The sequence below is a fragment of the Somniosus microcephalus genome, chromosome 2 (assembly GCF_052327205.1).
Source record: "Somniosus microcephalus isolate GS21.2 chromosome 2, FLI_Smic_1.0, whole genome shotgun sequence".
NCBI classification, from domain to species: domain Eukaryota; kingdom Metazoa; phylum Chordata; class Chondrichthyes; order Squaliformes; family Somniosidae; genus Somniosus; species Somniosus microcephalus.
In genome coordinates, this window is record NC_140988.1 from 97139347 (window position 1) to 97165651 (window position 26305).

The window sequence follows — 26305 nt, forward strand, 5'->3', positions numbered from 1 at the left end:
GCAAACGCCAAGGAGCGAGGCGCTACCTCAGAGCGCTGGCGAAGCAAGGAAGGACAAATCAAAATGAACCTGCAAAGTGCTGCTCAGTACCCAAAACTCCTTCACACAGCGTTGAATCTCCCCAGAAGTCTCTCTCTCTCTCTCTCTCAGAATGCGTGGTGCAAAAATGTCACCGACAAAAAAAGGCAGGAAGCGGTCGCCTTTAAATAGCGCTCCCCTAGTCCCTTTCTGACAGCATAACGCTCCCCTCAACCTGTCGTTGCTAGTGGCAGGCGGTAAGGCAGGGGGCGCCACTCAATATCTGGTCCGGGGCGCTAACGGGGCATTGCGCACTCGACTGATGTCACAATCTGCCGGTGCAGGAGATCGTGGCGGTAGTGTTTAGCGCCGCCGCAAAATGTCTAGTTAATTTCGCGAGCGGTGCAAACATCGCCGCGCCCAGGCGCTAGTTGCTTTGCGCCCCATTAGCGCTCTCTTAAGGCGCTAACGGGAGGCGCAAACAACTGAATTTTCCCCCCATAGTTAATAAAGTTTAGAAGGTCTTAATTTTGTGGTTATAGTTTCTAAGGTCTCTTTTTTGTGTAGCGGGGAGTGCTAGGAAACAAGGGCCCTTGAGTATATCATTTAATTATAGTATAATTGGAGGTATTGATTTAATTGAAATTAATTAAAGGGTAAGTCATGGCAGCACAGCTCGGCCCCGTGGCATGCTCCTCCTGCACTATGTGGGAAATCAGGGACACTTCCTGTGTCCCTGACGACCATGTGTGCGGGAAGTGTATCCAGCTGCAGCTACTGACAGACTGCATTGCAGCGCTGGAGCTGCGAATGGATACATACTGGAGCATTTGCGATGCTGAGGATGTCGTGGATATCACGTTTAGTCAGTTGGTCACACCGCAGGTAAAGGCTGCACAGGCAGGAAGGGAATGGGTGACCGCCAGGCAGAGTAGTAGGCGCAGGCAGGTAGTGCAGGGGTCCCCTGTGGACATTCCCCCTCTCAAACGGATATACCGCTTTGGATATTGTTGGGGAGGATGGCTTATTGGGGGAAGGCAGCAACAACCAACTTTCTGGCACCATGGGTGGTTCTGCTGCACAGGACGGGAGGAAAAAGAGCGAGAGAGCTATAGTGATAGGGGATTCTATTGTAAGGGGAATAGATAGGCGTTTCTGCGGCCGCAAACGAGACTCCAGGACGGTATGTTGCCTCCCTGGTGCAAGGGTCAAGGATGTCTCGGAGCGGCTGCAGGACATTCTGGAGGTGGTGCCAGTTGTCGTGGTGCATATAGGTACCAATGATATAGATAACAAACGGGATGAGGTCCTAAAAGCTGAATATAGGGAGTTAGGGGGGTAAATTAAAAAATAGGACCTCAAAGGTAGTAATCTCAGGATTGCAACCAGTGCCACGTGCTAGTCAAAGTAGAAATAGAAGGATATTTCAGATGAATATGTGGCTAGAAGAATGGTGCAAGGGGGCGGGATTCAAATTCCTGGGACATTGGAACCGGCTCTGGGGGAGGTGGGACCAGTACAAACTGGACAGTTTGCACCTGGGCAGGACCGGGACCGATGTCCTAGGGGGAGTGTTTGCTAGTGCTGTTGGGGAGGGTTTAAACTAAAATGGCAGGGGGTTGGGAACCTGTGCAGGGAGACAGAGGAAAGGGAAGCAAGGATAGATGCAAAAGACAGGGAGGAGAAAAGCAAAAGTGGCAGTCAGAGTAATCAAGGGTGTAAATCAAACATGGCCACAGTAAACAATAATTCTAAAAGGTCTAAGAGTGTTAAAAAAACAAGCCTGAAGGCTTTATGTCTTAATGCGAGGAGCATTCGTAATAAGGTGGATGAATTAGCTGCGCAAATAGATGTAAACGGGTATGATATAATTGGGATTACAGAGACATGGCTCCAGAGTGACCAAGGCTGGGAATTCAACATCCAGGGCTATTCAATATTCAGGAAGGACAGACAAAAAGGAAAAGGCGGTGGGGTAGCATTGCTGGTTAAGGAGGAGATTAACACAATAGTAAGGAAGGATATTAGCTCTGATGATGTGGAATCTGTATGGGTAGAGCTGAGAAAGACCAAGGGGCAGAAAATGTTAGTGGGAGTTATATACAGACCCCCAAACAGTAATGCTGAGGTTGGGGATGGCATTAAACGGGAAATTAGAGATGCATGCAACAAGGGCACAGCAGTTATTATGGGTGACTTTAATCTACAGATAGATTGGTCTAACCAAATTAGTAACAATGCTGTAGAAGAGGAATTCCTAGAGTGTATACGGGATGGTTTCCTGGACCAATATGTCGAGGAACCAACTAGAGATCAGGCCATCTTAGACTGGGTATTATGTAATGAGAAAGGATTAATTAGCAATATTGTTGTGTGAGGCCCCTTAGGGAGGAGCGATCATAACATGGTGGAATTCTTCATTAAGATGGAGAGTGAAGTAGTTGATTCAGAGACTTGGGTCCGGAATTTAAATAAAGGAAACTCCGATGGTATGAGGCGCGAGTTGGCTAGGGTGGATTGGGGAATGTTACTTAAAAGGTTGACGGTGAATAGGCAATGGCAAACATTTAAAGATCGTATGGATGAACTACAGAATTTGCTATTCCCTGTTTGGCATAAAAATAAAACATAAAAGGTGACTCAACATTGGCTAACAAGGGAAATTAGGGATAGCATAAGATCCAAGGAGAAGACATATAAATTGGCCAGAAAAAGCAGCAAACCTGAGGATTGGGTGCAGTTTAGGATTCAGCAAAGGAGGACAAAGGGATTAATTAAGAGGGGGAAAATAGAGTATGAGAGTAAGCTTTCAGGGAACATAAAAACTGACTGTAAAAGCTTCTATAGATATGTGAAGAGAAAAAGATTGGTAAAGTCAAGCGTAGGTCCCTTGCAGTCAGAATCAGGGGAATTTATAATGGGGAACAAAGACATGGCGGACCAATTAAATACGTACTTTGGTTCTGTCTTCACAAAGGAGGACAGAAATAAACTCCCAGAGATGTCGGGGAACATAGGGTTTAATGAGAGGGAGGAACTGAATGAAATCAGCATTTGTAGGGAAATGGTGTTAGGGTAATTGACGGGATTGAAGGCCGATAAATCCCCAGGGCCTGATAATCTACATCCTAGGATACTTAAGGAAGTGGCCCTAGAAATAGTAGATGCATTGCTGGTCATCTTCCAAAATTCTATAGACTCTGGAACAGTTCCCATGGATTGGAGGGTAGCTAATGTAACCCCACTATTTAAAAAAGGTGGTAGAGAAAAACGGGGAATTATAGACCGGTAAGCCTGACATTGGTAGTGGGGAAAATGCTAGAGTCCATTATAAAAGATGTAATAGCAGAGCACTTGGAAAACAGTGACAGGATCGGACAAAGTCACCATGGATTTACAAAAGGTAAATCATGCTTGACTAATCTACTGGAATTTTTTGAGGATGCAACTGGTAGAATAGATAAGGGAGAACCAGTGGATGTGGTGTATTTGGACTTTCAGAAGGCTTTCGATAAGGTCCCGCATAAGAGACTAGCGTGTAAAGTTAAAGCACATGGGATTGGGGGTAAGATACTGACTTGGATAGATAACTGGTTGGCAGACAGGAAGCAAAGAGTTGGAATAAATGGGTCTTTTTCCGAGTGGAATGCAGTGACTAGTGGGGTACCACAGGGATCGGTGCTAGGACCCCAGTTATTCACAATATATATTAATGATCTAGACGAGGGAACTAGATGTAATATCTCCAAGTTTGCAGATGACACAAAGCTGGGTGGGCGTGTGTGCTGTGAGGAGGATGCAGAGAAATACCCAGTACGATTTGGACAGGTTGGGCGATTGGGCAGATGCAGTATAATATGGATAAATGCGAGGTTATCCATTTTGGTGGCAAAAACAGGAAGGCAGATTATTATCTGAACGGCAATAGATTGGGAAAAGGGGAAGTGCAACGAGACCTGGGTGTCCTTGTGCACCAGTCGCTGAAGGTAAGCATGCCGGTGCAGCAGGTGGTTAAGAAGGCTGGCCTTCATAACGAGAGGATTCGAGTACAGGAGTAAGGATATCTTTCTGCAGTTGTACAGGACCTTGGTGAGACCACACCTTGAGTATTTTCTGCAGTTTTGGTCGCCTTATCTGAGGAAGGATGTTCTTGCCATGGAGGGAGTGCAGCGAAGATTCACCAGACTGATACCTGGGATGGCAGGAATGACGTATGAAGAGAGATTGGATCGATTAGGCTTATATTCGCTAGAGTTTGGAAGAATGAGAGGGGATCTCATTGAAACTTGTAAAATTCTAACAGGGCTAGACAGACTAGATGCAGGAAGGCTGTTCCCGATGGCGGGGGAGTCCAGAACCAGGGGTCTAAGGATAAGGGGTAAGCCATTTAGGACTGAGATGAGGAGGAATTTCTTCACCCAGAGAGTGGTGAACCTGTGGAATTCTCTACCCCAGAAGACAGTTGAGGCCAAATTATTAAATATATTCAAGAAGGAGTTAGATATATTTCTTAAGGCTAAGGGGATCAAGGGATATGGGGAGAAAGCAAGGACAGGGTACTGAATTTGGATGATCAGCCATAATCGCATTGAATGGCGGAGCAGGCTTGAGGGGCTGAATGGCCTACTCCTGCTCCTATCTTCTATGTTTCTGTATTTATATAGCGCCTTTTACAACCTCAGGGTATCCCAAAACGCTTTACAGCCAATGCAGTGCTTTTGAAGTGCAGTCACTGGTGTAATGTACAGTGGATTACACTTAAAAGGTAAATTTAGTGACTTACTAAAGAATTCTACAATGGGCCGAAATTTGTCATCGAAGGCATACCTCCGGAGTGTGCCTCCGAACCTACTTGTTGGTTCCCGGGCTTTGGAGTCTTCAGGTCCTGGGCCTGCAGGCGTACGCCTGCATAAAGGCCCACGGATCCCAGGGACACAGGCAGTTCGGAAGCGTTCTTGGGATCACGTGGGCCTGGTCAACCAATCGGAAAGGAGGATTCCTCATAAGCTTATGCGGATTCCATTTATGAACGGAGTCTCATTAGCAAATGAGGAAAGCCCAAATAAATAAATAATTTACACAACTGGAATAAAAATAAATGTTCCCATTTTCAAAATTAATTAAATGTCCCTTTAATGAAGCATTTAAAATAAAAATGTAATTTTTTGAAAAATAATTTTAAACATTTTAATCCAGGCCAAAATTTACATAAACTAATTTTAAGTGTTTATTTACTTTTTTTAATTTTTAACATTTTTATTTAACATTTATATTATCCCTTACGTTGGTAAAAGCAGGCCGAATGCCTGCTTTTACCAGGCGTAAGGGTTTCGTAGACATTTGCTGGGCAGTAGTTGGGCAAATAGCCCAACTCTGCGCCAGAGAGAGTGTTTTTGGGTCACAGACGGACGATCTGTCACAGAGACCGTGATCAGGGCCAATATATTTGATGTATTTATTATGTTGTAATTTTAATTATTAGTGGTATATGGTGTGGTGAGTTGGAAAGCAACAGGACCACTGAAACCACTTTGTAAAAATTATTTGAGTATTTTGGTTGATTGGTTTCATGGTAGTTGGTTCCTCATTCCTGACTAGTAATGCCAGCAGATATTTGCGCACATCAGAATGATTAATTAGAACAGATCCTGGTTATTTAAGGGAGTTATTAAAGTGTAACACAAAGATTAACATTCACATTTAAAGTCTGAGATTAAGATTTAAGGTGTGACATATGCTACATACAACACCATTAATTAGATAGATCGATATATAGATAAATGGGCATATGAATGGATAGACAGAGACAGATAGATGGATTGTCTATGTAAAAACTATTTCCTATATACTAACCATTTTCCTCTATTTCCTTTGTGGCTTTCCTGTATACACACTCCTTGAATCAAAATATCTGAACTGTTTAAATGTTACTATTCTTATCTTGGTGTGTTCTTACTAGGGTTTACATATAGGTAAAATATACAGGAAATAGGATATTATACAGGGAAACCACAAAATAAATAAAGTAAAAAATCTAGGGAAAAAATTGTAGTATTTAGGAAAAGTCTAATTATCTGTCAATGTAATTTTAACCTGAAATTTGGTGAGGTTAACATAGTAGAAAATTCAGTCTGACAGAAATTATTATATTTTGATAACATTATTACATTAGGTGGCAGCCGTGGCTTAGCAGTAGCACTCTTCTCTGAGTCAGAATGTTGTGGATTCAAGTTCCACTCCAGAGATTTGAATACATAATCCATAGTGACATGCCAATGCAGTACTGAGGGAGTGCTGCACTGTCGGAGATGCCATCTTTCAAATGAGACGTTAAACTGAGGCGCCATCTGCTCTCTCAGGTGGACATAAAAGATCCCATGGCACTATTTCGAAGTTTCTACACCTGATAATACAGGGCTCCCGCACGTAAAACCACATTATGAACATCTTTGTGTCATAGATGTCAATGAGTTATCTTTTATTCCTAACTTTTTGGTAACAAGTAGGCAAGTTTCGTAAAGTATTATATTTTAACAGGTGATTTTGTGGACCGCAAAGCTAGTCAGACTGAACCACAAGAGGCTGCACATTATTAAAAGTGACTCCCCTACAATCAAAGTACTCCTCGATGTGAAAAAGGTGTTTTGCCAACACCTTACCATGCACTATTTATAGAATCATAGAAATTTACAGCACAGAAGGAGGCCATTCGACCCATCGTGTCTATGCTGGTCAAAAAAGAGCTATCCAGCCTAATCCCACTTTCCAGCACTTGGTCCGTAGCCTTGCAGGTTACAGCACTTCAAGTGCATATCCATGTACTTTTTAAGTGTGATGAGGGTTTCTGCCTCTACCACCCTTTCCGGCAGTGTGCTCCAGACCCCCACCACCCTCTGGGTGAAAACCATTTCTCCTCAACTCCCCTCTAATCCTTCTACAAATTATTTTAAATCTATGCCCCCTGGTTATTGACCTCTCTGCTAAGGGAAATAGGTCCTTCCTAAATTATAGGCCCCTCATAATTTTATACACCTCAATTGAATTTCCCATCAGCCTCCTCCATTCCAAAGAAAACAACCCAAATGTATCCAAACTTTCCTCACAACCAGAATTCTCCAGTCCTGGCAACATCCTCGTAAATCTCCTCTCCTCTGTACCCTCTCCAGTGCAATCACATCTTTCCTGTAATATGGTGACCAGAACTGTACGCAGTACTCTAGCTGTGACCTAACTAATTTTCTAGCATAACCTCCCTGCTCTTATATTCTGTGCCTTGGCTAATAAAGGAAAGTATTCTGTATGCCTTCTTAACCACCTTATCTACCTGTCCTGCTACCTTCAGGGATCTGTGGACATGCACTCCCAGGTCTCTCTGTTCCTCTACACTTCTCAGTATCCTACCATTTATTCTGTATTCCCTTGCCTTGTTAGCCTTCCCCAAAGGCATTATCTCACACTTCTCCAGATTGAATTCCATTTGCCACTTTTCTGCCCACCTGGCCAGTCTATTGATATCGTCCTGCAGTCTACAGCTTTCATCCTCACAATCAACCACACGGCCAATTTTTGTATCATCTGCAAACTTCTTAATCATGCCCCCTACATTGAAGTCTAAATCATTGATATATACCACAAAAGCAGGGGACCTAGTGCTGAGCCCTGTGGAACCCACTGGAAACAGCCTTCCAGTCACAAAAATATCCGTCGATCATTACCTTTTGGTTCCTACCATTGAGCCAATTTTGGATCCAATTTGCTACTTTCCCTTGGATCCCATGGGCTTTTACTTTTTTGACCAACCTGCCATGTGGGACCTTGTCAAAAGCTATGTAGACTACATCAAATGCATTACCCTCATCAACCCTCCTTGTTACCTCCTCAAAAAATTCAATCAGGTTAGTTAGGCACGACCTTCCCATAACAAATCCATGCTGACTGTCCTTGGTTAATCAGTGACTTTCTAAATGATGATTTATATTGTCCCTCAGAATTTTTTCCAATAATTTTCCCACCACCAAGATTAGGCGTGTAATTACCCGATCTATCCCTTTCTCCCTTTTTAAACAACGGCACAACGTTAGCAGTCCTCCAGTCCTCTGGCATCACGCCTGTAGCCAGAGAGGATTGGAAAATGATGGTCAGAGCCTCCGCTATTTCCTCCCTTGCCTCTTTTAACAGCCTGGGATACATTTCATCCGGGCCTGGTGATTTATCTACTTTCAAAGATACTAAACCTCTTAATACTTCTTCTCTCACTATGTTTATCCCATCTAATATTTCACACTCCTCCTCCTTAACATAATGTCTGCATCGTCCCTCTCTTGTGTGAAGACAGATGCAAAGTATTCATTAAGAACCATACCCACGTCTTTCACCTCCACACACACGGTACCTTTTTGGTCTCTAATAGGTCCTACTCTTTCCTTAGTTATCCTCTTGCTCTTTAAGTATTTATAAAACATATATAGGTTTTCCTTGATTTTACTTGCCAATATTTTTTCATATCTTCTCTTTGCTTTCCTATTTTTCCTTTTTAATTTTACCCCTGCACTTTCTATACTCTTCTAGGCTTTCTGCAGTATTGAGCTCTCGTTATCTGACAAAAGCTTTTCTTTTTCCCCTATCCTACCTGTATGCTCCTTGACATCCAGGGGGCTTTCGATTTGGGAGTCCCACCCTTTTTCTTACATATTTGCACTGGACCTTCACTATCTCCTCCTTGAAAGCCTCCCACTGCTCTGACACTGATTTACCTTCAAGTAGCTGTTTCCAGTCCACTTTTGCTAAATCACATCTCAACTTAGTAAAATTGACCTTTCTCCAATTGAGAATTTTTACACCTGGTCAATCCTTGTCCTTTTCTAGAACTACGCTAAATGTAATCGAATTATGATCGCTACAGGAAACTTTGGTTTATCCGGAGGTTATATGTCCGGAATACTTGATCTAACGGCAAAAATCAGGAGCCGTTTTCTATAAGTTTTTTTAGTTCTCGTTGCTTTTTTTTTCCCCAGTCAGGCACTGCAAGGTCTGTAGCTATAGCAACAGCTTCAGCTAGAGACGCTTGCAGCTGCAGCCGACTGTTTTGAAGCTGTTGCTAAGCAACAGGGTTTGTTGATTCACACGGAGCTTTTCAGTTCCGTATGTTTCAACATTAACGCTGGTATGTCCAGCACTTTTGATGGTACGGCACCAGCTCGGTCCCGTCAGTGCCGGATATCAGAAAGTTTCCTGTACCACCAAAATGCTCTCCCACTGATAACCCTTCCACCTGCTCGGCTTCATTCCCTAAAACCAAGTCCAGAACTACCCCCTCTCTTGTTGGGCGTGCTACATACTAGCTAAAAAGGTTCTCCTGAATGCATTTTAAGAATTCTGTGCCCTCTATATCTTTTACACTAATTCTATCCCAGTTGATATTAGGGTAGTTGAAATCCCCTACTATTACTGCCCTATTGCACTTCTCAGAAATTTGCCTACATATTTGCTCTTCTATCTCCCTCTGACTATTTGGGGCTCTATAATACACTCCCAGCATTGTGAGTGCCCCTTTTTTGTTCTTCAGTTCAACCCATATGGCCTCATTTGATGATCCTTCTAACATATTTTCCCTCCTCACAGCTGTAATTGTTTCTTTAACCAATATTGCGACCCCTCCCTCCATTTTTAGCCCCCTCTCTATCTCATCTGAAAATCCTGTAACCAGGAATGTTCTTTAAGCCATGTTTCAGTAATAGCTATGATATCATGCTTCCATGTGTCTATCTATGCCTTCAGTTCATCTGCCTTGTTCACGAGACTCCTTGCATTGAGGTATATACCATTAAGCACTGTCAAACTCCTTTGTTGTCTATTTTCTAGCCTTTGTTTCCTCTGCCTTCTTAACTCACTTACCAATTTTCTGCCTTCCATTTCCAAGTTTGCTTCTTTCCCAACTAAATCTATGCTCAGGTTCCCATCCCCCTGCCAAGTTAGATTAAACCTTCCCCAACAGCACTAGCAAACCCACACTCGCTCCCACCAGCTCAATGCTTACCTCTCCATGTTTGAGTCTCATCAGTGTGGCCTCCGTCTCACCCACAGGACTACCCTGGTAAAAATCACCAAGGACGTTCTATGTCATTGTGAATGCGATATATTATCCCTCCTTGTCTTCCTCTGTTGGCTTTTGATTCAGTTGACCACACCATCTTCCTCCTCTACTTTTAGTTACTTATGATTCCTTTTTCACTGGACACGTCCTCCTACCCCAACCACCCATAGCCCATTTTCAACCCCAACCTCATAACTCAATTCCTGATCACTCAATTGTCCCTCTTTGTTTCAATGCTCACTTACATTGCCAACTGCTCTGTCTCCGCAAACATTATTTTCAAAACTGTCCTAATAACTTTGCTCTATAAAAAGCCTACCCTTGATACCCTGTCCTCTTTAAATTCCCCTTTCTCTCTAAGGTTCTGGAATGTATCATCAGCCACCCACACTTGCCCCTCACCAATTCAATGCTTATCTCTCCCTGTTTGAGTTCCTTCAGTGTGGCCTCCATCCCGTCCACAAGACCACCCTGGTAAAAATCACCAATGGCATTCTATGGTAGGAAACAATTTTTAGTTTCATTTCACTGGAGCCAGGAGGAGCAGGAGCAGGACTTTGATTGGCACAATGTCTTTGGGCGTCTGTTCGTGTCATGCCACACATTTTGCACTGAAAACTGGTGCAAGTTGAATTTCACTCCCCCAAGTCTCTGGAGTGGGGCTTGAACCTACAAATTTCTGACTCAGGTGAGAGTGCTACCACTTTTTAAAAATGTATTATTTATTGAACATCAAAAACATTTACAATATCATGATCATTCCATTGTATCATACAAATCCATTCCACCACTCTGCACAGCCATTCCTCCAACACATATTAACATCAAAACCTAAAGTTTAATTTATCTCCCGCAACAAATATTAATCTATTGTACTTTAGAAGTTGATCATAAAATACTATCTTTAAATTCCTTTCTGAATAAAACATCCACAGAGCCTTATAATGATCTTTTAGCTTATATTTAAAATACTCTTTTAGGTTTATTCTCCTCCTCTTTAAAAAACAGCATTCCTTCTTTCACGAATCTAGCCAAACTGAACATTAAATTAATTGCCTCTCCGCTAGACTTGGCCAGACTCTCCTGCAATCCCCATCTCAAAATTGAGACCCACGGGATTCCCATTCTCGCTCTTTGGTCCCCACCCAGCAAAAAAACCTCACACAACTGTCGAACATAGTACTTAAAATCATTTAAATTGGACAGTCTCATCCCGTGTCCCACACACTGGGCAAGTTGCCACCTCCACTTGCCATGGTAAAAATCCGGTTATGAGCCAATTTGAAATCCATTTCAATCCACTCTGGACATTTAAAATTTGCCCACACTCCCTTCCAAATCCTGTTGCATTCCAGCTGTGGGTAGATAATCTGCCAAAACTCCTGACCAGCAGATGTCTTGAATCTTCATTCTCTAAATACCCCATAGAATTTTCGAGTATTACAGTTGTCAAATTGGACCAACTCCTCCCCTTTCTCTACCAGAAAGCTTGGAAAAGCGGGATGCATTTTACTTCCTTTGGAGATTTCCGCATTTATTTCTTCCATCCAAACCTGTGGTATTGTCCTCACAATCTTCTCATACATGATCATAATTGCTTTTTCCTCTACCTCCTGATCCTCCTCCAAAACCATGCCCCTCACAACCACTTCCGGTAACCAACCTGGAATTACCTCATATAATACATCTTTTTTCATATATACCAGCTTTTCTTCAATGTTGACCCACCTGTTCAAAAATAAGGGCTGTTCTAAAAATTCCTCAGCACTCTTGGGCATAAATTGCACACTTTTAAAAAATTGGGCCCAGGTCTCTACAACCCCCTTATAAAACCTAGGGAGAAGTTTAATCGATTTCAAAAACATATTATTGTATTCCATATACAATATCCCCTGCCCTCCTATCCCACTTCATTTTTAAAAATGCTCAAAGCAACTCTTCCAAAAACTTGTATTTGACTTCTGAGAAAATCTCATCACCCATTTGATCCTAAGGGATTTTTTCTTCAAATCAGTATCTGGGAAATTGAGTCCTCCCTGATTTCTCTGTCCAATGATGGTATTGTTAGCAACCAAGGCTGGTTTCCCTTCCCATAAAAACCTCACACAAGCCTCTCAGATGGACTTTTCCGCCCACTCAGGAATATCCTCCATCGTCAATAAGTACCATAGCTTAGATAGCAGGAGAGCGGACACTACTGTTGCTCTTCCTTGCACTTTCAACCACCTTCTTTCCCATCTTCCCAAAATCTTTTTAATTTTCATAATCTTCGGTTCCCAATTTAATCGATCCACTTCATCCCTGTGCTTCTTGCACCCATATTCACCCCCAGAACTTCCAAAACCTCCACCACCTTAAAGGGGCTTTCCTCCAACCATTCCCCCCTACCCCTCCCTGCAACCAAGCATTAGGACTTACTATAATTCACTCTGGCTCCTGAAGTTCTACAATACTCTTCCCCAAGCTTTCCTCACTGACTCCCCATCTCTCAACGTTAAGGTTGTGTCATCTGCATATTGGTGTATCACCGACACCAGCCCAGAACTGGGAACCGCAATCCCAACTACACCTTGTTTCTTTCGCATCATGTAACCTAATGGTTCTTCTACCAATGTGTACAATAATGGGGACAGGGGACAACCCTGTCTCACTGACCTCTGTATCGGAAAATACTTGGATAACAAACTATTACATTTAACACAGCTAAATATGTTTGAATAAAAAATCCTTATCCACTCAATGAAATTTTTCCTGAAACCAAATGCTTCCAAAAACATGAATAAAGACTCATGCGAGACCCTATCAAAGGCTTTCTCTTGATCTATCTTTAACACATACGCCTTCCTCCCACTCTCTTCCATGAGCTTTATCACATCTCGGATTGAGACCACAGAGTCTGCGATGTCCCGGCCTATGACTCCATAAGACTGAGAGAGCAAAACTATCTGCAGCATCACCTCCTTCATACAATTTGCCATAACCCTCGCCAAGGTCTTATAATCCACATTTAATGTGATGGGCCTCCCAATTCTTTAGATCCCTTCTATCCCCTTTATTTTTATATAAGCTAAGCTTATGATACCTCTCCTCATAGATGGGACCAGGCTTCCCTCAATTTTAATCTCCTTAAAAACCTCTAAGAGCAATGGACTTAAAATCTCTAAAACTTCTTTATAAAATTCTGCACTTAGTCCATCGGACCCTGGGCTTTCCTCCCCCCCCCCCCCCATTCCACTTATTGCTACTTTTATTTCCGCCAATCCTACTTCTTTGTCACACGTTTCTCTCATCCTCCTTTAAACCCTCTTCAATAAAAGCACTAACCTTCTCCATCACCTATTTGGAAATGTCTTCTTTTGTATATAACTCTTGATAAAAGCTACTAGCCGCCTCCAAAATCTCCCCCCTTTCATTAATGATCTCCCCAACCTTCAACTTTCCAATTACAGGAGACTTTGGTTTATCGGAGGTTGTATGTCCGGAAACCTCGATCTACCGGCAGAAATCAGGAGCCGCTCTGTTAGGTTGTTTTTCTTCTCGTGGTATTTTTTCCAACAGTCAGGCTTTGGAAAGTCTCTCTGAAGCTGTTGCTAAGCTACAGAGATGCTTCCAAGGTACGGGCCGACTGTTTGAAGCTGTTGCTAAGCAACAGTGTTTGTTGTCAGATATGGAGATGAAAATCTCTGTATGCTTCAACATTAACTTTGTATGTCCGGCAGTTTTGATGGATCGGCAACAGCTCGGTCCCGTCGGTGCCAGATATCACAAAGTTTCCTGTATGATAATCTCTGTTGCAGCTTCTCTTGCTCCAGAAAATATCTAGTGCATCTTTCTTCCTTCAATGCATCTTTAGCCTTTGCCCAGAGAATGGCCCCCTTGCATTTTTCAGCTTGCAATAATTCTCACTCTCCCTTTAAAACCACCCACTTAGTCTCTGCTCCCTTATCCCCTCCATCAACTGCTTTACAGATATCCATAAACCTTCTGTTTATATTCTCTTCTTGATGTCGGTTAGCTGCTGCTCTCTCTTTCCCATAATGTACTGAAAAAACTTTTACCTCATATTTGAAATTGTCCCATCAAACTCTTCTTTCTTTCAAGAATAAAGGTTCCTTCTGAGCATTCTTTATTATATTTAAAATCCCTTCTTTATAAGCAATTTCTTTCAGGTATTGATTGTTTAAAATCTACACCCCTGGACCGATCTTAACTCTGCTGTTCCTAATTCTAAGAACCAAAGCCAAGTGGTCACTAAAAAATACTTTTATATAATAAATCTCCATCACCTCAGAACTTAACCCTTCCCACGTTAACGCAAAATCTATTCGGCTCTGTTTTAAAACGTTACCCACCTAACCTCTTCTGGAGAACTCCCTTTTTATGGGGTTCCGATCCCTCCATAAGTCTCTCAAATTTAAATTTGCCATCATTTTTACAATCATCCCTCTGGAGATATCATCCTTAAAGGTCATCTGGGCTGAAATCTCAATCCGAGATAAAAATACATTAAAATCCCTCACTATACAAGGGATTTCCGCCTCTGCCACTTCAGTGAATAACCACAGAAAAAACCCAGGACACTTGCAATGGTCGTTCGATGCAAAGATATTAAAGAGATCGCAATTAAATTCCTCCATTTTTACTTTTAGCCGTAAAAATCTCCCCTCAGTGTCCTTGTCCACCAAAGCAAAGTTCTATTTTATGGACGGACTCATCAAAACAGCCACCCCTCTACGGTTATTATTTGTGCAACTTGCAAACACCTCTCCCTTCCAAACCCTTTCTAGGATATCCTCATCCCAAAAGGATTCTTGCAGACACAACAGGTCAGTGCCTTTAAAACCCTGCAACAACTGCTGCAATTTCTTCTCACCCCTCAGTCCGTTCACATTAATCGAGATCAATGTAATCATGGCTCCTAATAAAGGAAGTATGCCTGATAATTCCCCCCATCATTTAATCTCCAGCCTTTCCCTCCTCTCATGCTCCTTCCCAACTTTTCAGGCAGCTGTTGCTTTCTCCTGCAGCCTCCGGCTCTTTTTCACCTCCTGTTTGAACCTTCCCTGCAGTTTCAGCCTCTTCCTTACATTAGGTTTGGGCTGAGGAGCTGCCCCTTCTCCCTCCTCTGCCCCTCACTATCCTTTCCCTTTCCACATGATGCCACCTCACCCCCCACTTCCATGTCTGTCCCTCTCTGACTCCTAACTCTCGAGCACTTCTGTAACCTCCTGTTCCTCTCCCCGTCAGATACATCTCCCTTAGAGAGTCTTCCTGCTATCATGGTTTCTCCAATAGTGCTGCTCCCTACTGCTTCATCTCCACCGCTGACCCTTGCTCTCCGTTTCTTCTCTCTCTGGGACAATGGCGTGTCTTCACCTATCTTGCTCCCTTCTGGCTTCATTGTCTCCCGGCTCCCGTCCTGCTGCCCTTTTAAGGATCCTGCCTCTTGCACCCTCTCCTTGTCTTGCCCCCCTCCTGCTCCCCGAGATGTCTGACTCCCCGTTTTTCTTTGGAATACTTACACTTATCCCGCACCCCGCTCCCGCCTCCTCTCCCCCCACGGACACCAGATTCTTTAGGGAGAGCCGAGCCGTATTGTGGCTCGACTCTGCCCTCGAACCGTACTGCCCTCCGATGTCTTTATCCTTTTCCACTGTACTCGGTGTGTTTTCCACCATCTCCTTCCTGTTCTCTGCTCTGCAATTTTCTGTCTCTTCCTGCACTCTTTTCTCCTTCCATTCGCCGGCTGTGTCCTCCGCCTACTCCGCTCCTCCGGCTGCTCCACTCACATCTCCTGCTCCTTTTCCCATGTCCTCGTCACTCGAAGGGCTGCCTTCTGCCTCACACTCTGCCTGAACTCACTGTGAGCAGCTGAGGTGGAGCGGACCTAGCCGGGAACCGGAGCAGAAAGGAAAAAATCCAGGAGGTGTGACGTCACAGGAAAGCAGAGAAGTGATTGGTCAATATTTCTCTCTTTATCTTGGGCATTGGCTTAAATTAAGAGCTGGGATTAAAAACTAAACATTCAAAAAGAGGGAGCTGATTGGTGATTATCTGGTTAGTGTTTTTACTTGGCTTTCTTAAAGTTTTTAAGTTTATTCCAGCTAGGTTAGTAAATTAGAGGTTAATTAGAGGTATGGCAGGGCAGCTCACACCCATGGAGTGCACATCCTTGTGCCATGTAGGAAGTCCTGGACACCTCCCGTGGTCTGGATGACCACATGTGCGGGAAGTGTCGCCAGCTACAGCAGCTCGAGCACCGGGTTACGGAGCTTGAGCAGCGACTGCAGTCACTGCTGTGCATCCGCGAGGCTGAGAGCTACGTGGATAGCACGTTTCGGGAGATGGTCACCACGCAGCTTAAGAGTGTGCAGGCAGAGAGGGAATGGGTGACCGTCAGACAGAAGAGGAGGATCAGGCAGGCAGTGCAGGAGTCCCCTGAGCCCATCTTGCTCACCAACCAGTATTCGGTGCTGAGCACTGGTGAGGGCGATGGTTCCTCTGGGGAGTGCAGCCAGAGCCAAGTCCACAGCACCATGGAAGGCTGAGCTGCACAGGCAGGGGGGAAGAGGAGAGGGAGAGCAATAGTGATAGGGGATTCAATAGTTAGGGGAGCAGACTGGTGTTTCTGCAGCCGCAGATGTGACTCCAGGATGGTATGTTGCCTCCCTGGTTCCAGAGTCATGGATGTCACTGAACGGCTGCAGGGCATTCTGAGGGGGGGAGGGTGAACAGCCAGAGGTCGTGGTCCATATCGGTACCAACGACATAGGTAGGAAGAGGGATGAGGTCCTGCAGGTAGAGTTTAGGGAGCTAGAGGAGAGGTTAAAAAGCAGGACGTGCTAGTGAGTACAGAAATAGGAAGATAGAGCAGATGAACGCGTGGTTGGAGAGATAGTGTGCGAGGGAGGGCTTTAGATTCCTGAGGAATTGGAACCGTTTCTGGGGGAGGTGGCACCTCAACAAGCCAGACAGGTTGCAACTCAACGGGAATGGGATCACTATCCTTGCGGGAGGGTTTGCTAGTGCTGTTGGGGTGGGTTTAAACTAACTTGGCAGTGGGGTGGGAACCTAAGTATAGAGTCAATAAGGAGGGAAGAAAAACTGGAATTGGAAAACAAAAATGTAGAAAGTAAATTGGAAGGACAGAGGAATCAAGGGCTAGATAGTAGTCAACAAGGGGGTTTGCCTGTACTAAATGGTATATACTTCAATGCACGGAGTATAGTGAACAAGGCAGATGAGCTGAGGGCACAGGTAGATACTTGGGAATATGATATTATAGCTATTACAGAGACATGGCTGAAAGAGGGGCAGGTATAGCAGCTCAACATTCCTGGTTACAGGATTTTCAGACAGGATAGAGAGGGAGGTAAAAAGGGAGGGGGGTGGTCGCGGTATTGATTAAAGAAACTTTTACAGCTGTGAGGAGGGATGATATGTTGGAGGGATCATCAAACGAGGCCATATGGGTCGAATTGAAAAACAAAAAAGGGGCGATCACACTGCTGGGAGTGTACTACAGACCCCCAAACAGTGAGAGGGAGATAGAAGAACAAATAGTAGACAAATTTCTGAGAAGTGCAAAAACTATAGGGCAGTAATAGTAGGGGATTTCAACTACCCCAATATTAACTGGGATAAAATTACTGTGGAGGGTATAGAGGGTGCGGATTTCCTAAAATGCATCCAGGAGAACTTTTTTAGCCAGTATGTAGCAAGCCCAACAAAGGAGGGGGCGGTTCTGGACTTAGTTTTAGGGAATAAAGCTGTGCAGATAGAAGGCATATCAGTGGGGGAGCATTTTGGTGCTAGTGACCATATGGAAAAGGACAAGGATAGACCAGGAATAAAAATTCTAAATTGGGGAATAGCAAATTTTGCTAAGCTCAGAGAGGATTTAGTCATAGTGGACTCGAAACAGCTACTTGAAGGTAAATCAGTGTCAGAGCAGTGGGAGGCATTCAAGGAGGAGATCCGGAGGGTTCAGACCAAATATGTGCCATTAAAGAAAAAAGGTGGGACTAACAAATCTAGAGCCCCCTGGATGTCTAGAGACATACAGGGTAGGATAAAGAAAAAAAGGGAGGCGTATGACAGATACCGAGGGCTAAATACTCCAGAATCTTTAGAGGACTACAGAAAGTGCAGGGGTGCAATTAAAAGTGATATTAGGAAAGCAAAGAGAGAGCATGAAAAATTCTTGGCAAGTAAAATCAAGGAAAACCCAAAGATGTTTTATAAATATATTAAGAGTAAGAGGATAACTAAAGAAAGGGTAGGGCCTATTAGAGATCATGAGTGTAATCTGTGTGTGGAGGTGGGAGACGTCGGTAGGGTTCTTAATGAATACTTTGCGTCTGTTTTCACAAAGGAGAGGGGCGAAGCAGACATTGCTATCAGGGGGGAGGAGTGTGAAATATTAGATGAAATAAACATAGTGACAGAGGAAATATTAAGGGATTTAGCAGCTTTAAAAGTGGATAAATCCCCAGGCCCGGATGAAATGTATCCCAGGCTGTTAAGTGAAGCAAAAGAGGAAATAGCAGAGGCCCTGACCATCATTTTTCAATCCTCTCTGGCTTCAGGTGTGGTGCCGGACGACTGCTAATGTGGTACCCTTGTTTAAAAAGGGAGAAAAGGATAAACTGAGCAATTACAGGCCAGTCAGCCTAACCTCGGTGGTGGGAAAATTATTGGAAAGAATTCTGAAGGACAGGATAAATCTTCATTTAGAAAGACACGGATTAATCAAGGATAGTCAGCACGGATTTGTTAAGGGAAGGTCGTGTCTGACAAACTTGATTGAATGTTTTGAAGAGGTAACAAAAGGGGCAGATCGTGATGTCAGTCGAGAATGCAACGCCCCGGACCGGGTATTGATTATCCGGATTATCGCCTGCCGCCAGCAATGACAGGTTGAGGGGAGCGTTTTACAGTCGGGAAGGGACTGGGGGAGCGCTATTTAAAGGCGACTGCTTCCTGCCTTTTTTTGTCTGCAAAAGTTTTGCACAACGCATTCTGAGTGAGAGAGACTGCAGGAGATATTCAAAGCTGTGTTGAGGAGTTTTGGGTACTGAGCAGCACTTTGCAGGTTCTTTCTGATTTGATCTTCCTTGCATCGATTTAAAAGAGAATATGGGGGCTGCACTCTAAGCTCTTTCCCTGGGCCTCTCCTTTTTTCTTTCCAACAGATTTGATGTACAGGTCTCTCCAGGACGAGATTTAAGGCTGCAATGAGCAGGGTGTGGCTGGAGAGCAAGATCGACCCTCCCCTTTAAGAACTGGCCGGCGCCTGTGTGTCTGTGTTCCATTGCTGACTGACATCACATGAGCTTCGCCAGCGCTCTGAGGTAGTGCCTCGCTCCTTGGCCTTTTTGCCTTAAGACAGGTGTGCAGCGCCTGATTTAGCGCTCCAATCACCTCCAGGGGCGATAAAAGCCAAGCTTGCAGTCGGAGGCGATAATTAGCGCCAGGCGCTAATCTTTGCGCCCAGCTGATAATTGCGCCCCAAATGGAGCGATACTGAATTTCTCCCCCTATGATTCTATGACTCATAGAGGGTGGGGCCTTGGTGACGCACCCCACAGCTCTCCGCCTTGCAGCTCTGAGCGATGTGTCCAGACTCGGCGCAGTTATAACAGTACAAGTCTGGACAGCTTCTTACAAGATGGTCGTGTCCAAGACAATAATAACAAACCTTCACCTGGTTATCTGCACTCCTTTCATTATCTCAAATTTTATGCTGTACAGCAATGACTTCACCCCCTCTGGGAACCGCACCTTTACATAATGGGTTCCATCTGCTACCCATGTTCCTGGATAGTATCTCCTCTTCATTGCCGGGCAAATTTTAATGTCCCACGACTCAAACTTTTTTATTAGCACATCGTCCTCAATATAAACTGGCAGGTTTAAGTATGAGACCAGCACCTCTTCAGAATATAACAGCGATACCTACAAGAACTTATCTCCAACCTGTAAACTTAGTAATAGTCTTTCCACTTCCACTCGGCCACTGACTGTCACCTCGAACCAAACATTCGGCTTTGATCGGCAGGCAAAGCAGCTTCCCTCGCCACAGTCCTCATATACCGCCTGGATAATATCCCAAGGTCATATCTCCTTATCCTCACAATGAACCACCACCGTGTTTACTTTTCCAAACCTCCTGGGGTCCCGGCCCAAATCTTTGGACTTTTTATTCTCCCTTCCCCCAACATTTTCTCCCCTGATTAAATTCATCCAGGGAACATTGTTTTCTGAGAGGCGCGGCACTCCGGGCCCCCAGCAGCCATCTGGCTGCTGTCTATGGACCAAAAAGGCCCCAAAACCTGAAAGAAAAACCCAGCACCAACACTTTACAAACTCACTCCAACTCCCTGCAGTAATCAAGCACCCAGCAGCACCTGCTCACTCCGAGCCCCTCCCACCTAGAGAGTGCTACCACTGAGCCAAGGCTGAGCTCCACATCTCAAATTGATATGCTATTGTTTATGTTGTGATTGATTTTGTGGATAATCTGTATATTTTGTTATTAATTACCTTTTTAAAAAATATATAAAATTTAATTTTTCCACCATTTATAACTGACCTTTGTTCATTACTTATTCCTCCTTACTTTTATATTAAATACTAAATCAAAGTAACATTATAAGTTTTCACAAATATGTTCTTTTAGAATTAAAATACTGCTGAGAAATAAGAACATAAGAACATAAGAAATAGGAGCAGGAGTAGGCCATTTGGCCCTTCGAGCCTGCTCCGCCATTCAATAAGATCATGGCTGAACTTCTACATCAACACTTTCCTGCCCTATCCCCCTATCCCTTGATTCCCTTAGTGTCCAAAAATCTATTGAGCTCAGTCTTGAATATACTCAATGACTGAGCATCCACAGCCCTCTAGGGTAGAGAATTCCAAAGATTCACAACCCTCTGTGTGAAGAAATTTCTCCTCATCTCAGTTCTAAATGGCCGACCCCTTATCCTGAGACTGTGACCCCTGGTTCAAGACTCCCCAGCCTCTCACCATCTACCCTGTCAAGCCCTCCAAGAATTTTATATGTTTCAAAGAGATCATCTCTCATTCTTCTAAACTCCAGAAAGTATAGGCCCTCTGATCCCAGGAATCAATCTAGTGAACCTTTGTTGCACCGCCTCCAAGGCAAGTATATTCTTTCTTAGGTAAGAACATAAGAACATAAGAAATAGGAGCAGGAGTAGGCCAACCGGCCCCTCGAGCCTGCTCCGCCATTCAATAAGATCATGGCTGATCTGATGCTAACCACCAATCTACTATCACAGAACCATCTCCTGAATCTAACAGAATTAGACACACGAAATAGGAGCAGGATCAGGCTACACGGCCCCTGGGCCCGCTCCGCTACCCACAGGGCCATGACCGATCCGAACCTAGACTCATGTCCAAATTCCTGCCCGCTCCCCATAACCTTTTATTCCCTATACTTCTAGGAAACTGTCTATTTCTGTTTTAAATTTATGTAATGATGTAGCTTCTACAGCTTTTTGGGGCAGCATATTCCATGGACCTACCACCCTCTGAGTGAAGTAGTTCCTCCTCATCTCAGTTTTGAAAGAGCAGCCCCTTATTCTAAGACTATGCCCCCTAGTTCTAGTTTCACCCATCATCGGGAACATCCTCCCCGCATCCACCTGATCCAACCCCTTCACAATCTTATATGTTTCAATAAGATCGCCTCTCATTCTTCTGAACTCCAATGAGTAGAGTCCCAATCTACTCAACCTCTCCTCATATGTCCATCCCCTCATCCCCGGGATTAACTGAGTGAACCTTCTTTGTACTGACTCGAGAGCAAGTATGTCTTTTCTTAAGTATGGACACCAAAACTGTATGCAGTATTCCAGGTGCGGTCTCACCAATACCTTGTACAACTGAAGCAATACCTCCCTATTTTTATATTCTATCCCCCTAGCAATGAAAGCCAACATTCCATTGGCCTTCTTAATCACTTGCTGCACCTGCATACTAACCTTTTGAGTTTCGTGCACCAGGACCCCCAGATCCCTTTGTACTTCAGTACTTTCCAGTTTCTTGCCATTAAGATAATAACTTGCTCTACGATTTTTCCTGCTAAAGTGCATAACCTCACACTTTCCAGTATTGTATTCCATCTGCCAAATCTCTGCCCACTTACTTAGCCTGTCTATGTCCCCTTGCAGGTTTTTTATGTCCTCCTCACTCACTACTTTCCCTCCCATCTTAGTATCATCTGCAAACTTTGATATGTTACACTCGGTCCCCTCCTCCAAATCGTTAATATAGATTGTAAAGAGTTGGGGGCCCAGCACTGACCCCTGTGGAACACCACTAGTTACTGATTGCCAGTCCGAGAATGAACCATTTATCCCAACTCTCTGCCTTCTGTTAGATAGCCAATCCTCTATCCATGCCAGAATATTACCCCCAGTCCCGTGATTTTTTATCTTAAGCAATAATCTTTTGTGTGGCACCTTGTCAAATGCCTTTTGGAAGTCTAAATACACTACGTCCACTGGTTCCCCTTTATCCACCCTATATGTTACTTCCTCAAAGAACTCCAGCAAATTTGTCAAACATGACTTCCCCTTCATAAAACCATGCTGACTTTGTCCTATTAAATTATGATTATCCAAATGTCCTGTTACTGTCTCCTTAATAACGGACTCCAATATTTTACCTACCACAGATGTTAGGCTAACCGGTCTATAGTTTCCAGCCTTCTGTCTACTGCCCTTTTTAAGTAAGGGCGTTACATTAGCAGTTTTCCAGTCTGCCGGGACCTTTGCTGAGTCCAGGGAGTTTTGGAAAATTATTACCAATGCATCCACAATCCCTACCGCTATGCTTGGGCTCAAAATAGCTCTACAAATAGCTTTGTAAATGGCTTGCATTGGCCTACCTATTGGCCACCATGTGTGGTCACAAAGTGCCAGCAAGTTGTTCCATTAAACCTTTCCATATGTTGAGTGAAATAAAGTCCAAAAAAGTGGCAAGAGCTTATTATTGTTTGGTTAATATTTAGGTGAATGGGAAATATTGGACATGTTTTCTGTAATCAAGAATAAATAATTAATGTAGAATATGACTGAATCTAGTCATGATATACTGCAAGAGCATTCCCTTCAGTTACAATGTATTGTATTTCAAAGAAAAGTATCTGTTCTGATGAAAGTTCATCAACCTGAAATGTCAACTCTGTTTCTCGCTCCACAGAAGCTGCCTGACCTCCTGAGTATTTCCAGCATTTTCTATTTTTATTTCTGATTTCCAGCATTTTACTTTTGTGTCTGTATCTATATGGGTGCTGACATTCAGCCAGGTACTGAATTAGATGATTACCCACTCTGTATATACACACACACACCTTTTGGAAAATATGGCCACCAAAGTCTTAAAAAGGAAGAAAAGTAATAAAAGCTAGAAACCATGGCGATTTATAGATCCATCTATAAATTCACACAGTACATTAACTACCTGGCTGTTCATTATTGTTGCCACCACTCTGGCTTAATCCAAGTTTTTCTCTCTCATTATCAGCTTTGTGCTTTGGGGCGTGATCCAACCAGGCAATTCATAAAGCAACAGATTTGTTCAAGGGAATTCAAAATCCTTTCAACAAATTAAATTTAATACAAGCTTGTCCCAACACAATGTTCTGTAGGATTTCAAAATCAGGCATGCCACATCACAAAATACATTAATGACCAAGCTTACTTAGTTTAGTACAATTGCCTTTAAATCTGAGAGTCTCAATTATGCAACTAGCTATAAAAGCAACCACAGAGAAACAAGAGTTGGCGATATTAAGATTTAGGAAGCACATCATCAAAACATAAACATGGGATCCATCTATAATAGTGGTGATTACCGAATCAAAAATATCTAACCTTATTAAAAGAAAACTATTGTGGTCAGGTACTGAACTTAATTATGAAGCCAATAATATTCAAATTGTCCCAATCCATGTTCATGAGCCTAACTTGGATCAATTCAGACACATTAGGATCAGCTATGGACTTGAGCAAAATGATGTTGTCAAAGCTCAGAACACCACTTTTCCACATGTATGCTATTATTTTTACATAGCCATACATCATTTTCCACAGCATTACTCTAGTCCCCTAGCACTGTAGTCTGAAGGGAAGCATGGAAAATTATGGTGTTGATGTCCCCATCTTATCTCTGACAATCTAATGCAAAATGATATATGGGCACCAAAAATCTGCAAAAAGGGATCACGGCAGGTGTGCTGGGATCAGGCCCAGGTTTCCAACATTTTCCTGGGGGTTCCATCGGTCTCCTGCCATAATTCCACCAGCACACTGGCAGAACTCCCAAGGAGTTTCGGAGCCATGTATATTTGTGGTAATACATCCTTTATTATCCAAGCTCTTGTAAGCGCCTTGGGACGTTTTACTATGCTAAAGGCGCTATATAAATGCAAGTGGTTTTTTTTCTGTAGGTGAATTCATTGTCAGATTTTTTTTTATTTGGCATATTACTGTATGAAGAGGAGGGCAAGACAGTATTGTTTTTCATACCACATTATCTGCATATTCAGTATATGTTTTATAATTAAATACAATTAGTGCGCACAGATTTGGGAGCCATAGATTATCACATTTAGAGCTAATAACTTCAAGTTCTTTCTGCGATTTATTCAGTGTTTCAAATTACTACTTTAGGCAATCATTATTTCATAAGATATTTTGACATATTTGCCTTTATACATAAAATATATACATAAATAGATAAATGGCTATGTAAATGCCTAAAATATAAATGCCCTAAATATATTTAACAGTTTATTAGTCAGAGTCTTTTGTTTTGGAAAGGTAACACGATATAGGGGAGAAATTGCAACCCTACCATTAAAAACATAAGCACTAGCACGCATGCAGAAGATAAGAAAATGGCACGGACGTGCTATAGAAGTGAAAGATAAATGTTTCCATGTAGTCCTACCTGGAAGACCTTTCGCCCACTTCACTATTCGAATCATCTGTTTCTCTGCCAGCCTGTTCAAACTGGACAGCAAGCGATTAGTTGTGTCTGCCTGACTGCTGTCATAAGATGCATAAACCACTTCAGGTTCAATGGCTTCGAGAATAGTGATCAGGGTTGGGTTAATGTGTTGTGGCATAAGTGAGAAATGAGGAACAAGAGCAGTGCTTGCTGTGGGTTCCGGTAAAGGAGCAGTGAACGTGATCCCTTCCTTTGGGCTGTGAGGTGGTTGCTGCTCTTCATGCAGTCCTTTCACCTTTCCCAGTTTCTTAGACTTCCGTGCTAAGGGAGAAAGAAAATAAAAATAACTTTTTCTTAAGTTTTGAGTTTTAGTTCAGCTTTAATACCAGACTCTGTATTTTTCTTCTAAAATTTTATACATGTATGTTTACAAATATTTTCAATGTCATCTTGTGAATAGTACTGTGGAACATCTACTGAAGCCAAGAAAACCACTCAAAACATAACAGATATTAAATCTACTGTTAGTTGAGCACTTTACCCTAAAAGTGCTGCATAGGCAAAAATTTCTGTAGAAAAATGGCAGAGTGCGATTTGCTTCTGCTGACCAAGAAACAGCCTAACCCCACTAAAGTTTCAAGGCTTAGGCAAATTTACATAATATGATAAACTCCTGCATCAGGAAGGCCAATCACTGGGAGCTCGCCATTCGGTAGCTCAACCTTGCGTGGTGTTGCAGGATTTAAAGGCAGCACACCAAAAAGACACATTTGCAACACCTCTGAAAGCTTTTGCACAGAAAAAAAATTGTTATTTCACACAAGGCCCCAGGTTCAATGCTGAAAGTACTTCTCAATGAAACTAAGCAGAGGAGGGAGGTGTTGGGGTGGAAATTGCTCTTGACCTGTTTTTGGGCCTGAAATGGGCACTGCACACAGAGCTGTGCCCTAACTGGGAGGCACGAGGCCAATTTCAGGCTGGCCTTGGGCCTCATTAACATTAGCTGGGAGAGCTGCCTTCCATACTTCCACAGGCAACTCATTCACTCTAAAAAGATGAATATTGAGCAGCTTACCTAGCTGGCAGTGGCCCGAAGGGACCTCCTGGCTGCCACCAAAAGGTTAGTTTTGAAGATTTTCTTTAAAACAAAAAGTTCCTGTGGATCCAGGAGGAGCTGGGGTGCTCCTCATCTCCATAGTATCCCGA

The 26305-nt window shown here is 43.3% G+C and overlaps 1 protein-coding gene across 3 annotated transcripts in view; it reads right to left on the bottom strand.

The window, feature by feature from the left end:
• The window catches only part of nr3c2 (nuclear receptor subfamily 3, group C, member 2), a 591892-nt gene that overhangs the window by 134353 nt on the left and 431234 nt on the right, over positions 1-26305 (bottom strand). For all 3 annotated transcript variants that reach the window (XM_086011569.1, XM_086011577.1, XM_086011586.1), the window contains one exon: positions 25100-25420. In XM_086011569.1, the coding sequence (XP_085867695.1) occupies positions 25100-25420 (321 nt within the window). The remainder of the gene's footprint in view (positions 1-25099; positions 25421-26305) is intronic.